Source organism: Manacus candei, unplaced genomic scaffold (genome assembly GCF_025592945.1).
Source record: "Manacus candei isolate 608988 ecotype Guabito, Panama unplaced genomic scaffold, ASM2559294v1 h1tg000014l, whole genome shotgun sequence".
Classification (NCBI taxonomy): Eukaryota; Metazoa; Chordata; class Aves; order Passeriformes; family Pipridae; genus Manacus; species Manacus candei.
The window spans coordinates 66,881,441-66,901,680 of record NW_026138062.1 but is presented as its reverse complement, the minus strand read 5'-3'; the positions used below and the strand labels follow the sequence as shown (position 1 = coordinate 66,901,680).

The 20,240-nt window shown below is 41.4% G+C and overlaps 1 protein-coding gene across 1 annotated transcript in view; it reads left to right on the top strand.

Annotated features, from left to right (window-relative positions):
- JAM2 (junctional adhesion molecule 2) overlaps positions 1–20,240 on the top strand; it is a 40,886-nt gene that overhangs the window by 5,401 nt on the left and 15,245 nt on the right. Inside the window, exon 2 of the mRNA XM_051779772.1 lies at positions 18,234–18,299. Within this exon, the coding sequence (XP_051635732.1) occupies positions 18,234–18,299 (66 nt within the window). The remainder of the gene's footprint in view (positions 1–18,233; positions 18,300–20,240) is intronic.

Sequence of the window (20,240 nt, the reverse complement as noted above, 5' to 3'; positions counted from 1 at the left end):
AATTTTTTGAAGCTAACTTTGTTACAGTTTCATTTTCTGGCATGTCTTCTATCATTCCCAGTACTTCGGAAAAAATCAGTTTTTGCAAAACATTTTTGCAGAAAAGCCTGTTGTGTCTTCCTCAAAGCACTGTAAGTGACTGTGCTGTAATTCCACCTCAGGAAGCTTAAAGCAAATATTATGATGTCTTGTAATCAAGACAAATGCTTTGTTTCCTTCATCTAAATACTGAGGTTTTTTAGGGAAATGAATATGTATTTCGAAGAATGAGACAGCAGATTGTGCTCACCTGTATTTCTAAAGTCACTTTTTTGTCTGGAGGACTCCAGTGAGTTATGTCACCTCTGTGCTCACAATATATATCATCAAGCATTCAAGTGCTTACATAAAATTTCTTAAAGCAGGCAGAAGGCGAGCTTGGCAGCTGAACATCTGGTCCTGTTCACTTGTCGGTTTCTAACACACACTGGGTGGTGAAGGAGCTTTTGGAGAAGGAAAAAGAGAAAATGGCTATTTCTGAACAACAGCAAATAAACTAACAGTGGTAGTTGTTGAACCACTAGTTAAGTCTGTAAATAGGAATTAAAGTCTGTTAATAGGAACTAAGTCTGTTAATAGGAATTAAACCAAGCATCCAGTTTCACTCAAAGATTATTTGCGGGTGAAAACGTGCAAAATTGGTAGTAAACCTTTCTGAATGCTTGCTTTATACCAGTTCAAAACTTCACAGCTTTAGTAAGAGATGGGAAGATTAAACTTGAATTGAAATAGCTACAACTTGATTTTGGCTGTTTAAAGAGGTAAGAAATGGTCAGACTTGAGCTGGAAAGAACAGACCCTACAGGTATGAAGTTTCAATGAATATATTTACATAGCTCTTGGGTGGTTTAACTTCTTAAGTGTTGAACATGTTTTTGACCCTGTCCAAACCACTGGATCAGACTCAAAGGGAAACAAAACATATTATTGTCTGGATGGAAAAATGATGTATTATAGGGTTGTTTTGATACCAGATAATGTTAACAATACAGGCTACATTTGTTGTTCACAAACTGCTAGCATAGTACTTGGAGGTAATGATGGAACATTCCTGATAAGTGACTTTTGCTCAAATGAATACAATACATAATCATTTTGGTTTCTTTATTGTATCTCAGCTTGCAGAAAGTGCCCAGTACAAACTGGGAGACAGTCTGGGGGGTGTTATGCTAAGAACTTGTGTATATTGGCTAGATCTGGCTTAGAGTTGGAGAAGTGTTTATGCTTGGCATACTTGTAAACATAAGATGAAATGATATGCAGAAAAGCAGCATCTGAATGCATATTATGTGAGTTAGACAGCAGTTTGCCATTAGAATGTATAGACAGTACTTATCTCTGGAGGGCCTGGCTTATAACCAAAGCCTTCTAGTAGCTATAATGGCAAAATGAATAAAATGCATCATCTGGAATGATATCTGTAGGATGCATAGATGTGTTTAGGTGCATGTTGTGCACCTTTTGAGCTCTATTACTCTTACTGTTTCCATAAAATTATCTTAAAAGTAAATATTGGTTCTTTGCACGTTAACTATTGTGCCACCTAAACTGATTTTCTACCCCTACTCCAGTCCTTGAGTAGGTCAGCCGCAAAGGTGAGAAATTCTCTCTTGAACTCTTGGCTTTTTGTTTTGTGGCTCTTGTTTTATGTACCCTTGTGCCAGATTGACTGGGATTTCAGGGAGCATGACAGGGCTTTGATGCAGCTTTGACACTGTTCAAACTGGTGTTGCTGAGCACTTCCCAAAACTGGGATTCAGATGTGCCAGGTATTTAATAACAGAGGGCCATATTTCTGTATTTGGGAAGTCTGCTTCCCCACCTAAATAGAGAAAAATCTGAGAGGGAAAGATGGATGGGGATGAGAAGCAATGGCTTTTGTGTGCCAGGACCCTCAAGTGCTCTTGGCCAGGAGCCCCTGCAGCTCTTTCATGTGAGGGTGGTGAGGCACTGGCACAGGTTGCCCAGAAAGGCTGTGGATACCCCAGCCCTGGAAACATTCAAGGCCAGGTTGGATGGGACTTTGAGCATCCTGGTCTAGTGGAAGGTGTCCCTGCCCATGGCAGGGTGTTGGAACTGGATGGACTTTAAGGTCCCTTCCAACCCAAACCATTCCATAATTCTGGATTGAGGCACTGTAATGGCCTTGGCTGGGGCACTCTGAGCCACTGTTTTCTTGTCACAGGGGTTTACTGGGTCTGATGGGCTGGTGTTATGGTATTGAGCTTGGGGTAAGTCGGGTATTGCCAAAAATAAAGCCCTTAGCTGACCCATGCTATATGAAAGGGCTGTGCATTAATTAACTCTTAACTTACCTATGTTAATTCTAAATAGAAATATATGCTTTTTGTAATAACTGTGATATGCCTGAAGACTCTTCAAATGCTGCTGCTGAATTGTAATGTGACCTCTTGCCAATTAAGATGTTATATGGCAAGATTTGGGAAAAGGTATAAATATTAATAACTTCTAACAGGTAAATGCATATATTTCATTGCTTGAAATTATACTGCACATAAACAACTCCATCTTGTTTCAGGTGTCCAACACCTAACTGTTGGACTGATTAAATAGAGGAGGATTATCTCTAAAACTGAAGTATTAGAATATCAAAGGGATACATCACTGGTATCTGCTTAGTGCTGTTCAGAAACCAAAAATTGTGATAAATGTTGCTGGTTTGAGTTATTTTATTGTGTGTTACTGGTTTGCTGGGTTTTTCTTTGTATCTGTCCACACCTCCTGCCTTTTTTTTTTTTTTTTTAAAGAACAAATATGTATCACAGGGTTCCCTGTGGAAAGTGGGGAAGATGTCTTGTGTTTTTCCTTTTTCTTTTTTCCTTCTTTCACCTCTGGTGTCCACATAAAGTCCAAATAAAAGTTCATTAATAGCAATGCTTAGATGTTGGAAGAGTTTGTGCAGAAAAGGTCTCTATCCTCCAAGAAGCCTTAGTAGCTTTCCATTTAAATGTCAGTAAATATTTTTATGCGAATGATAAATGCTTTATTTTTAGTCAGTATTTGAGTATTCTTTGTATCTTGCAATGAATGCTGCTGTTGCCTTCTGTTCAGCAGCATAATGGTCCTCCCTGGTGTAATGTGACTCAGCAAATCACACAGAGGTCATAATCATTTGAGAGGCTCCTGGAAGGAGAGTCAATATTTCAGTATTGGAATAGGGCAAAACAACATCTGAGAATGTACTAAGAGAGGGAGGGTTGGGGCAGACAGGTGGTAGTAAGGGCTTGTAAGATTTTTAAGACAATGCTGTTGTAGTATTGGAGTGACTAGTAAAGCAAATGCATTTAGATACTCCAAAGCCACTGGTAACATCAAAGTTGGCACCTGGGAGAGGAGATAGAGAATAAGTGAGCAGATACATCCATAGTGGAATTATGCTTAGATATCAAGAAGCAACCCTTTGGGCTGTGTGATGTGTGGTTTTGTTACTTGCTAGACAGTCTAAGAGGCCTTCACATAATTCCATTTGTAAGTCAATTGCTTTATTTTTTTTTTTTTCCTTTTCTGAATAAGACCTATATCCTGGACATCAGCTAGTGCTATTTTAGGGGACAAAAGTCATCTGGGGAAGCTTGTCAACAGGAGATGTAGAGAGACTTAATAACTTTTTTTTTTCACCTCAGCTTTCCCTCCGTCACTGCATGCTCTGCTTCTTATTTCATTTGTGTTCCAATTGTATTTCTGTCTGAGTCCCTGGGCCTGTAAACAGTCCACACAGAGTTACTGTCTGCTTTCTAGTTGCGTCCAAATTCTTGGCTGTCTTTTTCCAAGGAAGCTTCTCTGGCTAAACAGGGCAAGAGGCTTTGTTATGAAATTAGTCTTGTTAAGTAGAAGATATGTGTAGACTTGGCTATGAAGAGTTGCATTATATATCTGTAAGCTCTGAAGTGGATAATCTTTCCTCAGTAAGAGTAATAATTTTGTCCTGTAAGGAGCCTATTCCTTTTCTGCCCTAAAACAACACCTGACACTCATAAACCATAAAGTCTTATGGGCTTATTTTCCAGAGTTGCTTTCAGCAGAACTGTCGCACTTTGACTGATGAGTTCCTCTTCAAGAAGAGAAATGCTGGTAGCAATGTATTATTCAAAAAGCCATTTTGTTCCCTTTCTTGATTTCTTGGCCACTTGTAGCTCTGCTGATGTTCTGTACCATCCAGGCTCATTGCAAGAAGCTCAGCCCTGCAACAGCACTGGGAATAAATATGTAAATGTGCCCAGATTCTCTAGGAGTTGGACTTGATGATCATTGTGGGTCCCTTCCAACTCAGCATATTTTGTGATTCTTGATAAAATAAATTTCTTCTGTGAATTTAGAGCTCAACTCCAAAGACCTTATTTTGTATTTGGGTTCCTTGTGATCACAGTGTTTATGCTGATGTGCCTTTACTGGTATAATATCTTTGCCAGTATAGTCCTTGGACCGTTCTTCAGTCCAAGTGGTATTATTTAGTCTTATTACAATCAGACAATCAGGACCAGGGCAGTGATGGTCCCCCAGTACTCAGCACTGATGAGGCCACACCTCCAATGCTGTGTCTGGTTCTGGGGCACTCAATTCAGGAAGGATGCTGAGGGGCTGGAGCGTGTCCAGAGAAGGGCAACAGAGCTGGGGAAGGGTCTGGAGCAGCTGAGGGAGCTGGGGGGGCTCAGCCTGGAGCAAAGCAGGCTCAGAAGGGACCTTTTCACTTTCTACAGCTACCTGAAAGGAGGGTGTAGTGAGGTGAGGGTCAGGTTCTTCTCCCAGGCAATTAATGAAAGAACATGGCATCAAGCTCTGCTGGGGAGGTTCAGGTTGGACATTGGGAAGAAATTCTTCATGGGAGGGTTGGTCAAGCATTGCTATGGGCTTCCCAGGAAGGTGATGGAATCATCATTCCTAGAGGTGTTCAAGAAATGACTGGATGTGGCACTGAGTGCTCTGGTCTAGTTGACAAGGTGGTGATCAGTCAAAGGTTGGACTTGATGATCTTGGAGGTCTTTTCCAACATAATTTTTTCTGTAATTCTGTGATTTCTAGAGGAAACTTCATTTTAAGCAATAATAGTGTCACGCAGGTTTCTAGAACATCTCTGGTATCCCATGAGCAGTTGGTTATAAAGGGAATATGGACAAAAGTAGGCAAAGCAGATGGTAAAACAGTAGTTTAAAGCAGCAAGAGATGCCTTGCTGGCAGGCACAGCTTCATGAAATGTGTTGTTCTATTGACTCTCACAAGTATTCTAGTAATGTAACACATGGGTTTTGATGATATGTGTGCTGTAGAGTAATGCAGGCATCCATTTTAGCCACCAGACTTTCAAGCACTTAAGTTGTGCTGGAGAAGGTAGTGACGCAGGGGGCTGAATCCTTAATTACATATGGTTTATTCTAAAAAAATAAAATAATGGCTTCAAAATTTTTTTTGTTGCATTTTTACAGCATCGCGGGATTGCTAACATCTTTTTTTGTTTCGTTTTTGTGACAGTGAAAGAGCTGGTACTGTCTTAGTGTAAGTACCTGCAGACAAGACCATCAAATCCCATTACAGGAAGCAGCAAACCACTGAATTGTGAATATTGGCTCATATACTGAGCTTTCTCTTCTTCTGACGCAAAGCACCAGAGTGTTTCATCAGGGAAATACTCTTGAGGATGTGACTCCTAACACATCTCTCCTGTTGAAAAGCTATGATGATCACCAAGTTAAAATTTATGCTTGATTTAAAAATGGAGGCACAGAGTTTGTTTATTCCTGTTTCCTGTGTAACTTTCCAGTGTTGTTCTAATGTTTTCTAATCTGAATACCCAGATGTTGTTTTGCTTGTATAGCTTTTAATGTGATGAAGACTGTAGTGGTTTTGGTTTGTTTTGTTTTTTTTAACTCTCTTCATCCCCGTTAAGGAAAACTTGGCACCTCTTATACTGTGACCTATTGTTCCTAGCTGTTACCTTCCGGAGGATTTCTTCTAATCAGCCTCCTCCTTTAAGCATGAAAAACATCTTCTGTTTATTCTAGCTCCTCTTGGTACTTATCAGCCTTAATGGAATTAAAGGAGTGGCTTCAGTCTTGTTCACATGGGCCAGAAGATGATTCCATAAAATTTGGTATTAAAGAACTAAATTATCTATTAAAGGCCTGTAGAATTAAAGATGCACATTCATACTGTAAACTACAATTGAAAATACTAGTCATCAAACATGATTGTTAGTTTCTTCTGGCAGGAAGACACTATTGAGCAACCTTGGCAGTGAAAAAGATCATGTGTGAATGGAAATGGGATGAGCTAAGTGGTCATCATGTTCCCTGCTCATGTTAGCAAAGAGTCTGGTCTGTAGTCTGGAGGGAAAATAGCTAAAAAACTAGTTCAGTGCTGTCTGTCACTTAATAGGATGCTGTCCTGAAATACAAGGTTCGAGTGGCATTTACTCAAGTGAAACCACCAGCCCTACCCCCAGTTACTGGAAACATCTCAGAATTCCCAAATTCACAAAGCATTGCACAAGGCTCTTGCTGAGTATTTGTATTTAAAGAGCATCCTACTGTTTTTGGAAGGACTCTGAGGTTTTTGGGGTTTTTTTTAATTGGCATGCTAGCTAGAATGAAGTCATGGTAGTGTGTCCCAAAGTCAGCAAAATTTGAATGAGAGAAAGCCTGTGTCAAGCCCTTTTTAAAAACTCACTACAAGGAGTTACTCATGTATCCATTGCATATAAAAGTATATTTTAGATCAATATTTGCTTCATAGGGATTTAGCTATAGTTGGTCCAAGTAGCTCTCCTGCCTGCTACTTAGGATGTGTTTGCAACACACAATTCCGATTAGTGATACATACATATATATATATATATATATATATAGTCCTATACCTTGAGAGGCTGGACATTAGTACATACTTGTACATACTCCTGGTCTGCTGTGAAAATGCTTTGTAGAAATGCTGAGATTAATCTAAAAGGTGTTGAGAAGATCCACTAGGGAAAAACTGCTATGAACCTGAGAAGGGACTGAGAATGGCAGAGGGGTTGGAGGTAGATAGATAATCTTTAAGGCTTTTGATGATTCTGCAAGGCACAGGAAATTTGGTTGCAGCTTAAATGAAAAAGAGTAACTGTAGGATGGGACATTTCTTCACTTTACCAATGTATTTATTTACAACAAATTTTAAATTGTAGCATCCAGATGTTCTTCCTAACATCTGGGAACATGCTCCTCTGGTAAGGCAGCTTGTCTGACTTCACTGGTTCTGAATGAGCAGGGACTCCAGTTTCATATGGTGTTTACTGGAATTGTAACTAATGTTGATTCATAAAATTGGAAAGTAAACTAAATCTAATTTCAGAGTTTTTAAGATAAGTAATGGGTGTACTTGTAGGTTTATAAATCAGGCGACTTCATGAAACTGTTTATCTTTTCCAAATCACTTAGCAATTGCAGCAGAAGTCACTTAAGGGCTGTAGATTTCAGAGATCTTTATCTCGAACTGTGGGCCAGGATGGTTGCGTTCATTTGGGGAGTGGTGGGATGTTGTTTGTTCCCTTCTAGTTTCCCAACTCTCTTGTGTTTCAAAGCTGATTTTACGGTTGATGTAAATCAGTCGTGGTACCATTGACTTCAGAGGAACGCGCTGGTTTGCACTAAGTATCTAGCTTTGTTTTGTCAGTTTAATAACCATTCTGCAATACTTCTGGGTATTTGCACAGGCAAGTGTTCTGCTGAATCGTTACCCCTAGAAATGCCAAGGGCAATTTGTTTGTTCAGCTCTGTAGTGTGATACGAGGTGGGCGGGACAGCAGTGGCAAGGGGCTTCTACCCCCATAGACCATTCTCATGGTCTTTTGAAAAATGACAGCTCTAGACGCTTGTCCTCAGTGTCCCGATGCATCTTAAAATAAGCAGCAGCTGAAGCAGCTTTAGGCTCGCACTGCATTTACGAGCTGCCTTTGAGCCGCAGATGAGTTGCTGTGGAAACCAGTGCTGAGCAGGACTGGGAGATGGCTGGAAAATAGGCTTTTCTTGTGAGAGCCTGACTAGTTTACACCCCCATCCCCCGTTTGCAGAAGCTCCCTCTGAATTGCTATGGAGACAAGAGGGGTAGTGAAGTTTTCAGTCTTGTAAAAGTGCGAACTATAAATATTTATTTGGTTAATAACGTGTTTTCTGCAATCTCTCTGTTGGAATAAACTCTGTGCTACACTGAACATTTTCAAGCTGTGCATTCAAACCCTTCCTCTCTTCTATGTGAGTAGAAAAAAAGGAGAGAAAATAAACTTTGGAGGGAATTGAATTTTACATTTTGATTATTATTTATGAAACATTTAATAGTAGTTTTTCCCCCCAGCATTTCCCCTGCTCATGCAGTAATCTTTCAGTGTTGGGGACTACTGAAAGCACTTAGGACAGTGTTCAGTTTATCTCAAATTCTTGTACTTTAGCGTTCATTTTCTTCAGAAAGGCTGACCTAAATAATCTCTTCCTTTCTTTTTCCCTGCCGTGTGTTTTGTTTTTTTTTTGTTTCCAGTTTCTCCTCTACAAGCACTTTACTTTTTGTCAGGGCCAACTGTCCTTGGGGCTTTGCTCCGAATTGAATCATTAACATGATTTTAAAGTTATCCTACTGATAACTTTAGATAATAGGCTCTGAAAGCTTCAATCTTTTATTACTTTTAGTTCCAAGGTATTTTTTTGCTTAACTTGAAAGTTAAGGATAAAGGCACCATGACTTCTGTGTTGGCTTTCCAGATTGCACTGAACAGTGCCCCAAAAAAGCAGAAGATTAATTCATTCTTTGGTTATTTCTTTATAAATGAAAACCTCTTTGCTGGCCCGATCTCTGTTCGAGGCATGTAACACAGGAACTTCTTTTCCCTGTGAGAACGAGAGCTCCTCCGATCGTCCAACACCAGCTTTTAATACAGGTAGAAATCCTGCTCTTAGTCACTTTCTGGAAAAGCTTCTCTACCCTGTTTAGATAACTCCTGGCTAAGTGAGAACGCAGTTTTGTGTTCTGCTTGTCATGTGATTTCCATTACAGGGACAAAGTTACTGAAACTGCTTAAAACCTGCTTTCTGTAACACAAGCATGAAGGATTGTTTTTGGGTTTATGCTGCATCTGAGTAAAATGGTACTTCTTAAATTAAGCTCTGAAACTCTGGGTATGTAATTAATAAATCCACATGTAGTTACTGCTAGTTTCCCAGTTGTGTTCAAATTCTTAGATGCCTTTTTTTAAGGGAGAGAAGGGAGGGAAAACAGTGATACAAAGGCTTTGCCCAGTTGTCAAAGAGTGCAGTGGTTTTCTAACAAACAGCTGTTGGGAGAATGCACTGATTTTTGTGGGAAAAGAAAGAAATTATGTCTCTATAAGCATTTAAACATATTTAAAGTTTATTCAAAGCTTTTGAAAGCTCTGTGAACAGAGAAGGTCTGTGAACAGGAGGGGGATGGCTAGTTCTTGTATGTACAGAACATGTTTCCTGGGTTAACTCTATTTCCAGGCATACTATTTAAAATAGTATGTCCAGTATAGATATGTTAGTAACTTAAACACCTTCAGTTTTAGGATCGGACTAATCACCAAAAAAGAGGAAAAATTTCTCTGCTGCATCATGTTGCAGTAGAGAAAAGGTATTTGAACTTGAGCAGCTTGGCCATTAAACTCTCTTACTTCAGCTTAAGTTTTGGTTGTTTGGGGTTGGGTTGTTGTTGTTTTCTTTTTTTTTTTTTTTTTCTTCCTCTTGCTTGTCAGGGGAGGAATGACCATAAAGTACATTTTAGGGTGACACCTTGCTTTGTTGCAAGAGAAGTCCTGCAGGCAGAATATCTTAAAACTTGACTGTTTTGCCTTACTATGGATTTTTTTTTTAATTTGACTGCTCTTGCTCTTAATTGAGATCTTTTATTAAAAAAAAAAAAAAAAAAGGTGAAGAGAGTATGTGCTGACTTCCCAGCAAGACATCTCATGTGTGTGTTGTATATCTAACCAACCTACCATCTGAATTCTGGCCTTGATATCAGCAGTGCCCTTGTTGCCAAGAAGGCCAATGGGATCCTGGGGTGCATTAGGTAGGGCATTGCCAACAGGTCAGGGAGGTGATCCTGCCCCTTTTATCATCCCTGATGAGGCACATCTGGAATGTTGTGTCCAGTTTTGGGCTCCTCAGCACAAGAGAGACATGGAGCTCATGGAGCAAGTCCAGAGGAGGCCATCAAGATGATGAGGGGACTTGAGCGTCTCTCTGACAAGGAAAAGGTGAGGAAGCTGGGCCTGTTCAGCCTGGAGAAGAGCCAACAGAGGGGACCTCATCAATGTCTGTCAGTATCTGCAGGGAGGTGTCAGGGCATGGACCAGGCTCTGCTTAGTGGTGCTGAGCAATGGGACAAGAGGCAACGAGCAGGAACTGATGCCCCGGAAGTTCCACCTGAAGTTGAGGAAGAACTTCTTTCCTGTGCCGTGATGGACACTGGAACAGATCACCCAGAGAGGGTGTGGGGTCTTTCTCACTGGAGATATTCCAAACCTGTGCAACCTGCTCTAAGTAACTGCATTAGTAGGGGGGTTGGACTAGATGATCCCTAGAAGTCCCTTCCAGGCCCAACCATTCTGTAATTCAATTCTGCATGGTTCTGAGCCTGGGCTGGAAGTAGGGAAAATGCTTTTGGGTTTGAGGGAGTTTTTTTTTAGTTTTGCTTGTGATGGGGGAAGGTTAGTTTTGTGTGTGTCAGATACTCAGCTATAGAGATGGGATTTTAATTTTGTAATAGCTGATCTTCCAAAAGAGGAGCCAACCCAAATATTGGATTTGTTTGCTTCCCACTGCCCCTGCTCTTCCCTTGTTCTAAAAACTTAGTCCATTTCTCCGTGAATAAAAAAGTCTGTTGGGAGTTGGGAGAGGGCTTGTATAAAATGAGGGGAGGAAAAGCTGTCAGGTATCTATGCATACAAATTGTGGTGCATGACAGGGATTTTTATGAGGTTACTAATAACTGTCCTTATGGAAAAGGCACTGCTTACAACATAGAAGTTTAACTGTGATACTCTGCCAGTGAGCTTTTATTTCTTGTGTCCCCCCTGTGTTTTGAGTCTACTGAGTATCTAAAAGCTTCTCCTGTATTTCTGTCATTCCCAAGAGTCAAGACCAAGACACTTCTAGTGCAGTCTAAGGAGTGACAATAACTAGCCCTATTTTTTTCTAGTACTTGAATCACTACTAGTGTGATACATCACAGCTTCTTTGTAGTGCCAGGAAACCAGCACTCCATCTGCTTGTATCAAGGAAGTTTTCCTTATAGTTGCAAGGACTAAAAACTTATTTGTGAAAAGCAGTTTCTTCAAGCTGCTGGAAAAACGTTTCTCATTTGCCACTGATGTAGGAATAGCACATGTGTACATAGTGTAGGGTCCCTCCTTTTCTTCCTTGAGTAAAAACATCTGCAAGGTCTCTGTCCTAGTTAGCCAGTAAGAGTCTTGAAGATCTTGCTGCATATTGCACCACATGTTAAGCTCCTCTCAAAAGCTCTGTGTTTTATCACCAGGTCTCAAGGAGTTGCAGCAGCTCTGGAGTCTGAATGACTGTAACTTGCTGTGTTTCATCTAACAGTTTCCAAAACCTGACTGAAGTGGTGCTGACAGTTAGCACCTAAGTGATGGCATGGCTGAGAAGCTGTTCAAGTTCCTTTTGTGTTTTAGACCCCATTAGCTGTCCAGCCAGAAAATGTGCCTTCTCTCTTGGGCTGCAATGCTTTATGCAGCCTCTCCACACCTATTAAGAGACAAACTCACTCCACACATCTGAGTTTAGATGGGCTTATTATTCCCACCCTGTGGATCCTGCATTCAGACTACTCCTTTATTTGCCTTCTGTGGCTGAAGATATGCAAGGTTGTTTTTTGTGAATTGGATAAACTGCCAGAAGTAAATCCTGTTCTATTATTATTCTTTAAGATTTGAGAAATGTTGTAACTTAAGATAACTGAAAGACTGAAATTGAGTTTATTTCGCCTGTTTTTCCCCCTTATGATGTGGGATAACTTCTTATAGCTCGTGTCCAAAATTTGAGGTCTTAATGTTTATGTTATGTTTACTTAATCACAGAGTCACAGAATGGTTTGGGTTGGAGGGACCTTAAAGATCATCTCGTTCCAGCCCCCCTGCCATGGGCAGGGACACCTTCCACTAGACCAGATTGCTTAAAGTTCTGTTCAACCTGGCCTTGAACACTTCCAGGGATGGGGCATCCACAGCTTCTCTGGGCAGTCTGTGCCAGTGTCTCACCACTCTAATATCACCACTCCTAATATCTGATCTACACCTGCCCTCTCTCCATTTAGAGACATTCCTCCTTGTCCTGTCACTACATGCCCTTGTAAAAAGTCCTTCTCCAGGTCTCTTGTAGCTCCTTTAGGTACAGAAAGGCCACAAGAAGGCTCTTCTCCAGGATGAACAACCCCAACTCTCTCAACCTGTCTTCACAGCAGAAGTGTTCTGACCCTCTGATCATCCTCATGGCCTCCTCTGGACTCACTCCAACGGGTCCATGTCCTTCCTGTGCTGGGAACCCCAGAGCTGGAGGCAGCACTGCAGGTGGGGTCTCATCAAAGTAGATTAGAGGGGTAGAATCCCCTCCCTTGCCCTGCTGCCCACACTGCTTTGGATGCAGCCCAGGACATGACTGACCACACTGACATGTGATTGACTTCACTCAGTGAGGCTGGGTTTACTCCAGGCTGGTTTGGTGCCTAAATCGCCAGTTTCAGAGGTGGGTTAAGGGCTCTACCCAACTTAGGAGACTCCTGCAGAGGCTGTGAGAGACTCCTGAGAGACTGTCCCAGTCTCTCCAGCACGCTTGCTGGAGGTTGGCATTCACCAACAGGCAGTGATGGAAGGTGAAGGCTGCTGACGGAAAACTGACCCCTGACAGGAGCGTGGCTGGGAAGGGTGGTGGGACTGAGCCCTGGCTGCCTATCAATAACTGTCAGAGTGAACATAGTCCAGCCTGCTGATGCCACCCTGAGCACCCCTAAGATGCAACCACATCTTAGACTACTGAGAAGAATGAGAGTTAGTAGTTTTGGGGTTTCTTTAGGTGTTTCACAGCTAATCGTGTCCAAAGGTAGGTAACTTCTCCTCCCCCTTCTCCATTTATGGACTGTGTAGTCTATGGACTGCTTTTCTTAGGAAGAAGTATGGCAACAAGTGAGCCAAAACAGATGTGACAGTGACAAAACACAAGGGATTGTTGGAGTGCCTCATGGTAGGTAGTTCCATGGCTGAGAAGTTCTGCATCAGCATCTAGTCATGTCGCTGAGGCCTTATCCTGGGGTGGTCACATGTCTGAAAGATGCTAACACCAAACAGATGTCTGGTTTCCTATTCTCTTTCAGAGATAGCCAGTAAGAGAACTGGCTTCGTTGTTGCTTTATTCTTGGGATGTGAGACTTCCTAAACTTACAGTGTCATCGGAAGCCCTTTGTTAAGCTTTGCTGTAGACCACCTGCTATTTAGAACTTGGCAAAAGAAATACAGACTGCTTTTTCTCTTGTACTTAAACTTTGTTTTGATTCTGTTCTCATGTAATTTCCTCCAGGCACACTGTTTCCTTTGATTTGATTTGACTAATATGCTCTTCCTTTATGATTTCTCCAGCTAGTAGTTTCAGATTACAGTTGTGTGAGCGTTTATCAAATGGAAAGTGTGTATTTTTGGAGTTTATTTCCAAACAAATAGAGTTAGTGACACATAAAAGTAGCTTTTTTTTGTTTGTTTTCTGGTCTGTATAAAAGCATTTGCTGAATAAAAGGTTTCCTGGTATGTCATCTTTTCACTCCTGCTCCTTATATGGTGAATTAAACTCCAAAGCTGAAGTGCTGGACTCCAAATAATTGGCAGAGGTATTTCTGGAAGGGCAACTAAAGGAAGAGATGCTCTAGGCTTAAGGACCTCTCCTGTCTTTCTGCTTGATTATAATGGTTTTAATTTGGTCAGCTGTCTCTGCACCACCTTAAGTTACTTTTTGGACTCTACAGCTTCTTGAAGAGAGTCCTGTATATGTGTGGTTTCTGTGTGTGAGGAGGAGGGCTCTGTGTATGTGGAACTTGTTTCTTTGTTTTGACATGTTTTATACTTACTGCATTGCATAATAGAATCTTTATGTATTCTGTAAATCCCCTCATGTAACAGGAAATATGGAGACTTTGTGCAATTGCACGTTCCCAATACAAAGCATGCAAAGTAATTTTGTATTGACTTCCATAGTGAAAAGTAACCACCATGGTCCAACCCCAGAAGTCATAAAACATGTTTTCCTGTGGTGGCTTCTAGCTTATGGATATGTAGATGGTGACAGTGAGCTGCATGACATCTGTATTAAAGAGGAGGAGAGAAATTTCCAGGTCCATGAAACAGTGAAGGTAATACAGTGGTGAATTGCATGTATTTTAGCTGTTTTGTGTCCAGACAGAGAGGGTTCATGTGCCAATAATTTATAAATGGCTTTATCCACACTTTGGAGTCTTAGAAAGACTTCCTACCTAAGTGTCAGCAAGTACTAGCTGCTGTCAGAGTCTCAGAACAAAATGTTCCTCCCCATCATGATCACATGAAGGAAGGTGTTATTTCAATACATAAACATGATTTTTATGTATTAGTATATAAGATATGGGAGGGAGGAAGAGAGGGAGGGGAAAGCAGGGGTGTTGTTCTAGAAACATGGTTTGGGTAAAAGTCAAAAGCTAATTTTCTTTCCATAAATCTAAATAGGACCTAATAGATTTAAAAGAAAATTACTTAATGACTTCAGGCTTTACTCTAGACCAATCCTGGACAATACCAAGGAGCTGGGCTGTGTGTGGACATGCAGGAGGAATGGTTGCTTTGGAAGGGCTGGAGAAATTATTCCTTCCTGGTTTTAACAGGCCATGAGGGGGCTCATTTAGGGGTTTTTTTATTTCTAACTTCAAAGTTCAGCAGGAAAATTTCCTTTCTTAGTGGGGTGGAAAAAAATTCCAAGTGTTATTTGTAATGCAAACATTTTTTTGCTCTTTCAGTATTCTAAGGGTACATAAATGGCATGGCTAGAATTATCTTCTTGTCTTATTTATTTTCATATTATAAACTTCTCCCACATAATTATTTTGGACGATAAAAGTAAAACATATTAATGTCAGGATGGTTGCACACAAATTTGGATCTTTTGGTAATGTGCACATACAAAAATTCACTTTGCATTGCTGGATGTGAGGCTGTGTTCTCTTAGAAACAAGAAATGTTGGACAGGTATTTGGAAGGAGGGAAGGGGATGTGAGATATCTAGAAAGCAGCATGGAGAATCTGTGTTGGAGCAGGCTCCTGGCAGTAACTGTGACTCATGGAGAGAGCCCACACTGAAGCAGGGGAAAGTGTGTGGAGGAAGGAGCAGCAGAGAGGAGCTTTTATGGACTGACCACAACCCTCATTCCCACAACCACTACACTTACTCTATTTTTAATTGGAAATAAATTTAGTTATTTTTTCCTAAGTTGAGCCTGTTTTGCCTGTGATGGTAACCACTAAGTAATCTCCCTGTCTTTCTCGTGACCCATGAGTTTTTTTAATCTTATTTTCGCCCCTACCATGTTGAGGAGGAGGAATGAGAGAGCAGCTCTGTGGGTGTCCGACAGCCATCCAAGGTCAACCCACTGCAACACAGAGTAAATAAGTAACTGAACTCTTGCTACAGTGCCAGGGGCTCAAGTACCTATTCTGACCATTGCTCCTTGTCTCACAGAGGTGATAGATACCAATAGAACTGCAGTTTGTGTTTTTAAAGGATGCTGAAAAAAAAAAAACCTAGAAAAAAATTATAAATGGAAAGGGCCATAGGAGCAGTTTGGATAGAGAATTCCCTCTGTTGTGCCAGACTTAAACAATAAGGAATGATCTTGGAGAAGAAAACTGATGGTGTGCTGTATGGGACCAGTGCTGCTTGATATGTACATCAGTGACAGACAAAGAGATTGAGTGCACCCTCAGCAAGATTGTGGGTGACACCAAGCTGAGTGGTGCAGTGACACACCTGAAGGATGGGGCCATCCAGAGGAACCTGGACAAGCTTGAGAAATGCCACCATGAGAATCTCTTGAGGTTTAACAAGACCAAGTGCTGGTGCTGCACCTGGGTCGGAGCAACCCCCAGTGTCAATCCTGGGGGATGAACGGATTGAAAGCAGCCCTGCTGAGAAGGACTTGGGGGTGCTGGTGGGTGAGAGGCTGGACGTGACCCAGCCATGTGCACTGGGAGCCCAGAAACCCCCCGTGTCCTGGACTGCATCCAAAGCAGTGTGGGCAGCAGGGGAGGGAGGGGATTCTGCCCCTCTGCTCTGCTCTGCTGAGACCCCACCTGCAGTGCTGCCTCCAGCTCTGGGGTCCCCAGCACAGGAAGGACATGGACCTGTTGGAGCGAGTCCAGAGGAGGGCCACAAAAATGATCCCAAGACTGGAGCACTTCTCCCGTGAAAATAATCTGAGAGAGTTGGGGTTGTTCATCCTGTGAAAGTGAAGGGTATTTGTAAGAAAGATGAGGACAAACCTTCTGATAGGGGCTGTTGTGTGTTAAGACAAGAGGTAACGTTTTAAACTAGAAGAAGGTAGGTTCAGACTTGTTATAAGGAAGAAAGCTTTTATAATGAGGGTTGTGAAACACTAACACAGGTTACCCAGAGTGGTGGTAGGTGCCCCATCTCTGGGGACATTCAAGGCCAGGCTGGATGGGGCTCTGAGCAATGTGATCAAGGAGTACATTGCAGGAGACTTGGACTAGATGACCTTTAAAGATCCCTTCCAATCCAAACCATTCTAAGATTCTATGATGGTACCTTCAAACAAAGAGAAGAGCATGTTAACTCTGAGCTGTGAGGACCCACAGCTGAAAGCCCAAATGGACTCACTCAAGGGAGGAGTGAGGCATCCACTTCAACAGGAGCAATCAACTGTCAAAAGAAAACCATAAGAAGCAAAAGATTCTTAATTTGTTTGTGTCTTCAGATCAAGACGGGATATCCATCTGTTAGGTTGTGTGCAACTCTTCCCCCATCAGGAAAGGGAAATTAATTCTTTAGGGATGGATGCCTTAAGGAGGTCTGTGTGCACGAGAAAGAAACTAGTTTAATCTTGCTATTTACCTGTCAGTCAAAAGATTATGCTTTTAAACAAGCCATGTTTCTAAACACTGTTGATGGGGAGAGGGGCTCAGTTCTTGTTCATACCCTCTGTAGCAATTGTTCAGTTGGCTGATGCAGATGGAGGAAAGGGACTGCATTAGGAGTGTCCATGCTGTCTTCAAAACTAGCCCTAAAACCCAGGGGAACTTGAGATGGTTTATGGGGGGGGAGAGGGGGAAGTACACCTCTGTAAAGAACTGTACTTAGCTGCTGTTAAGCACTTGGTAGCCTGCTGTGAAGTAATTGTAGTAACTGTAACTTAGGCCTTGCAGGAACACTTCTGAATTGTGAGGGAACACAGTGGAATCCTTTCCTGGGAGGAGAGCAGCTCTTAAGAGAGGATACATAGTTAGATCCAGTGGGATAAAAGATAGCTCGGTGGGGGTTGATGTAGGACTAGTGGTTATTTCACTTGTTCTCTCTGGAATTTCAGTATTCCAAATATATGAGATATCCAAGAACATATGGCGTTTTTATTCTCTCTTTGATTTAAAACTATAGAATTGTTGTCTAATGTTTTCCTTCCCATTTCAACAAGGTTTTGAGGTAGTTGCCAATTACTGCACGTATTTTTTTTACCCTGTAGAAGCTGTATGTGGTATTCTTCAGCAAACACGCCTGCCTTGTAGTAGGAACACAATGGAAAATACACTTACAGATTAATAGAAGTGTCCCCAATTAGAAACAGACCGAGACATTACCCCGGTATAAAACAACGTCTACTGTTTATAGAGAACTTCTCACATGTAAATATTATCATGCTGTTGTAAAAAAGAAATACTACTATTTTTTGCAGGTTCAAGAGCATGGAGAGGAAAAGATGAATTGGTCAAGGCCAGCCCTGGTCTAGCTCTTAGTCCTGTGGTCTCCCTAGTAGACAATGTCTAACCTATCCAGAGCAAGGAGGTCTCAAAAATATTGCCTGTAGCTGCTGAAGCACGTAAGAAATTACAAGTGTCTATTGCTGATTTGTCTTTGTTTTTTTCTTTCCCCTGGCAGATCCTGAAGTGTCCGGAATTTCCATTTTAACAGATAACGAAAATGTAAAAGCAGAGGAGTTTAAGGGTACAGTATGGGCATTGCTGTGATAACTTTTAATGTATACACAATACATGAAAACTATGTATACGGAAGCTATGCAGCTGTTAAGGTTGTCTTCCTCTTTCCTGAGGAGTACTGCTCCTACTCTCTCCATTGACTTTGTGTTATCGTGTTCTTGTCCCCATTTTATGTCAGTGTGGGGTTGGACTTGGTGCTCCCCAGAGTCCTTTTAAACCTCACCTGTCCTGTGATTCTATGACTTGTCAGTCCAGGTAGTTCACTCTGTAACTTCGGCCTGGTCTCCTTCCACCCAAAATGATGGGAGCTGCTGAAAAGGAGAAGCATTAAATATAACAAGAGAAGTAAGAGACTAGAGAGAACAGCTATAATTTAGCTAATTATAAGTAACTGTAATTTAATGGATTTTTTTAATAGCACCAAGCCTATTAGAGTTCAAGAAGCATCTGGACAAAACTCATGACTACAGTTTAGTTTTAGGTAGTCCTGTGAAGAGCAGGGAGTTACGTTCAATGATCCTTAGAGTCCCTTTTAGCTTGAGATATTCTATAATTCAATTACCAAATTATAGCCTCCAGACCAGATGTAAATCCAAATTAAACATTGTCCAGACCTCTCGAAGATCCCAGAAGGTTTTTCCAGGCTTGGCAGTGCCAGTAGTGATGCACAGCATCCTGTGGGTCTACCTTAATGCAAGTTAAGTAGGCCTACTGTGGAAAATACCTCTCACTGACTCCGTTACTGTGGGGGAAAGTGGGAGAGGGGAACTATAACTAAGGAGGGTTTTATTATGTTGTCTTTGTTCTGTGCATGCTCCCTTTCTTCTACCCATTCCTTTTCTCTGAATAAGATTAGTGAATGGGCATCACCGCTATTTTTTTCTGAGACAAAAACATGTGACATGTAAGAAAGGGGCAGCTCATTCAAGACAGAGGTGACTTGTTCTGCTGAGAACACTTCAGCTGAGCTGTCTCTGTGTCAACTAATAGAGACCAGCTCATGAAACCGGCCAACTGTCACAAGGTCAGCAGCAAAAGCAAGCTGAGCTTGAATGATGGTTTTTCTTTGTAAGAAGGATACAAAAACAAAATGGAAAGGAAACTTTAGCAAATCTTAAGATTCAGGAAGTCTCCACCCATCCACTCAACCTGAAGTCAGGAACCTTGGGCTTCCTGAGTGCACAGTATGTTTTTCGAAGCGGCCAGTGCGTGTGTAACATGTTTCTGGCAAGGAATGCCCTCCTGCCTCAATTTTTCTTTCAAGTCTGGACATTTTTTCCCCTGTGAGTTATCACCAAGGCTACCAGTCTGGCTTTTTGTTTCTCTGCAGAGCAGACCTAGGAAATCAGACTCTGAAGGGTGAGAGGGTGAGCTGTCAGTAGCTCTTAATTGCCCTCCAGCCTCATTTGCTGAGACTGGAGAGGATGATGGTTAATGCAGGTTGACTATGTTTGAGCAGTGCATGTTTGTCTCATGAAAGCTTGACAGGCATTGCCAAAACTATAAAGGCTTTTGATCCTTGATACTCTGGCCTGTATTGGAAGATGAGTGGCCTAAAGGTGGGAAGATCTATGTTATGTTTGTTTCTTCTACAGAAGTTTCTGGAAGATACTAGATTTTACTTTATTAATAGATTTGGAGCCAGTCAGATGTATAGCTGAATTCTTTCCTCTGATGTTGTTTCCAAATAATTCTTATTAATACCTTGACTTTAGAATTATTTACTGGGGATATATATATATATATATATATACATACATATATATGTGTGTATATATATTTGTCTGTGTGTATATATATATATATATGTGTATATATATATATGTATATTTCAGTATGCTTTTACATGGAGAATGGAACTACTGGAATGTCCTGCTGGGAGGACAGTTGGGCTCACAGGATTTCCTGTTCTTCATTAGGAGCACTAATTTTGGTGTTTAGTTTTGTT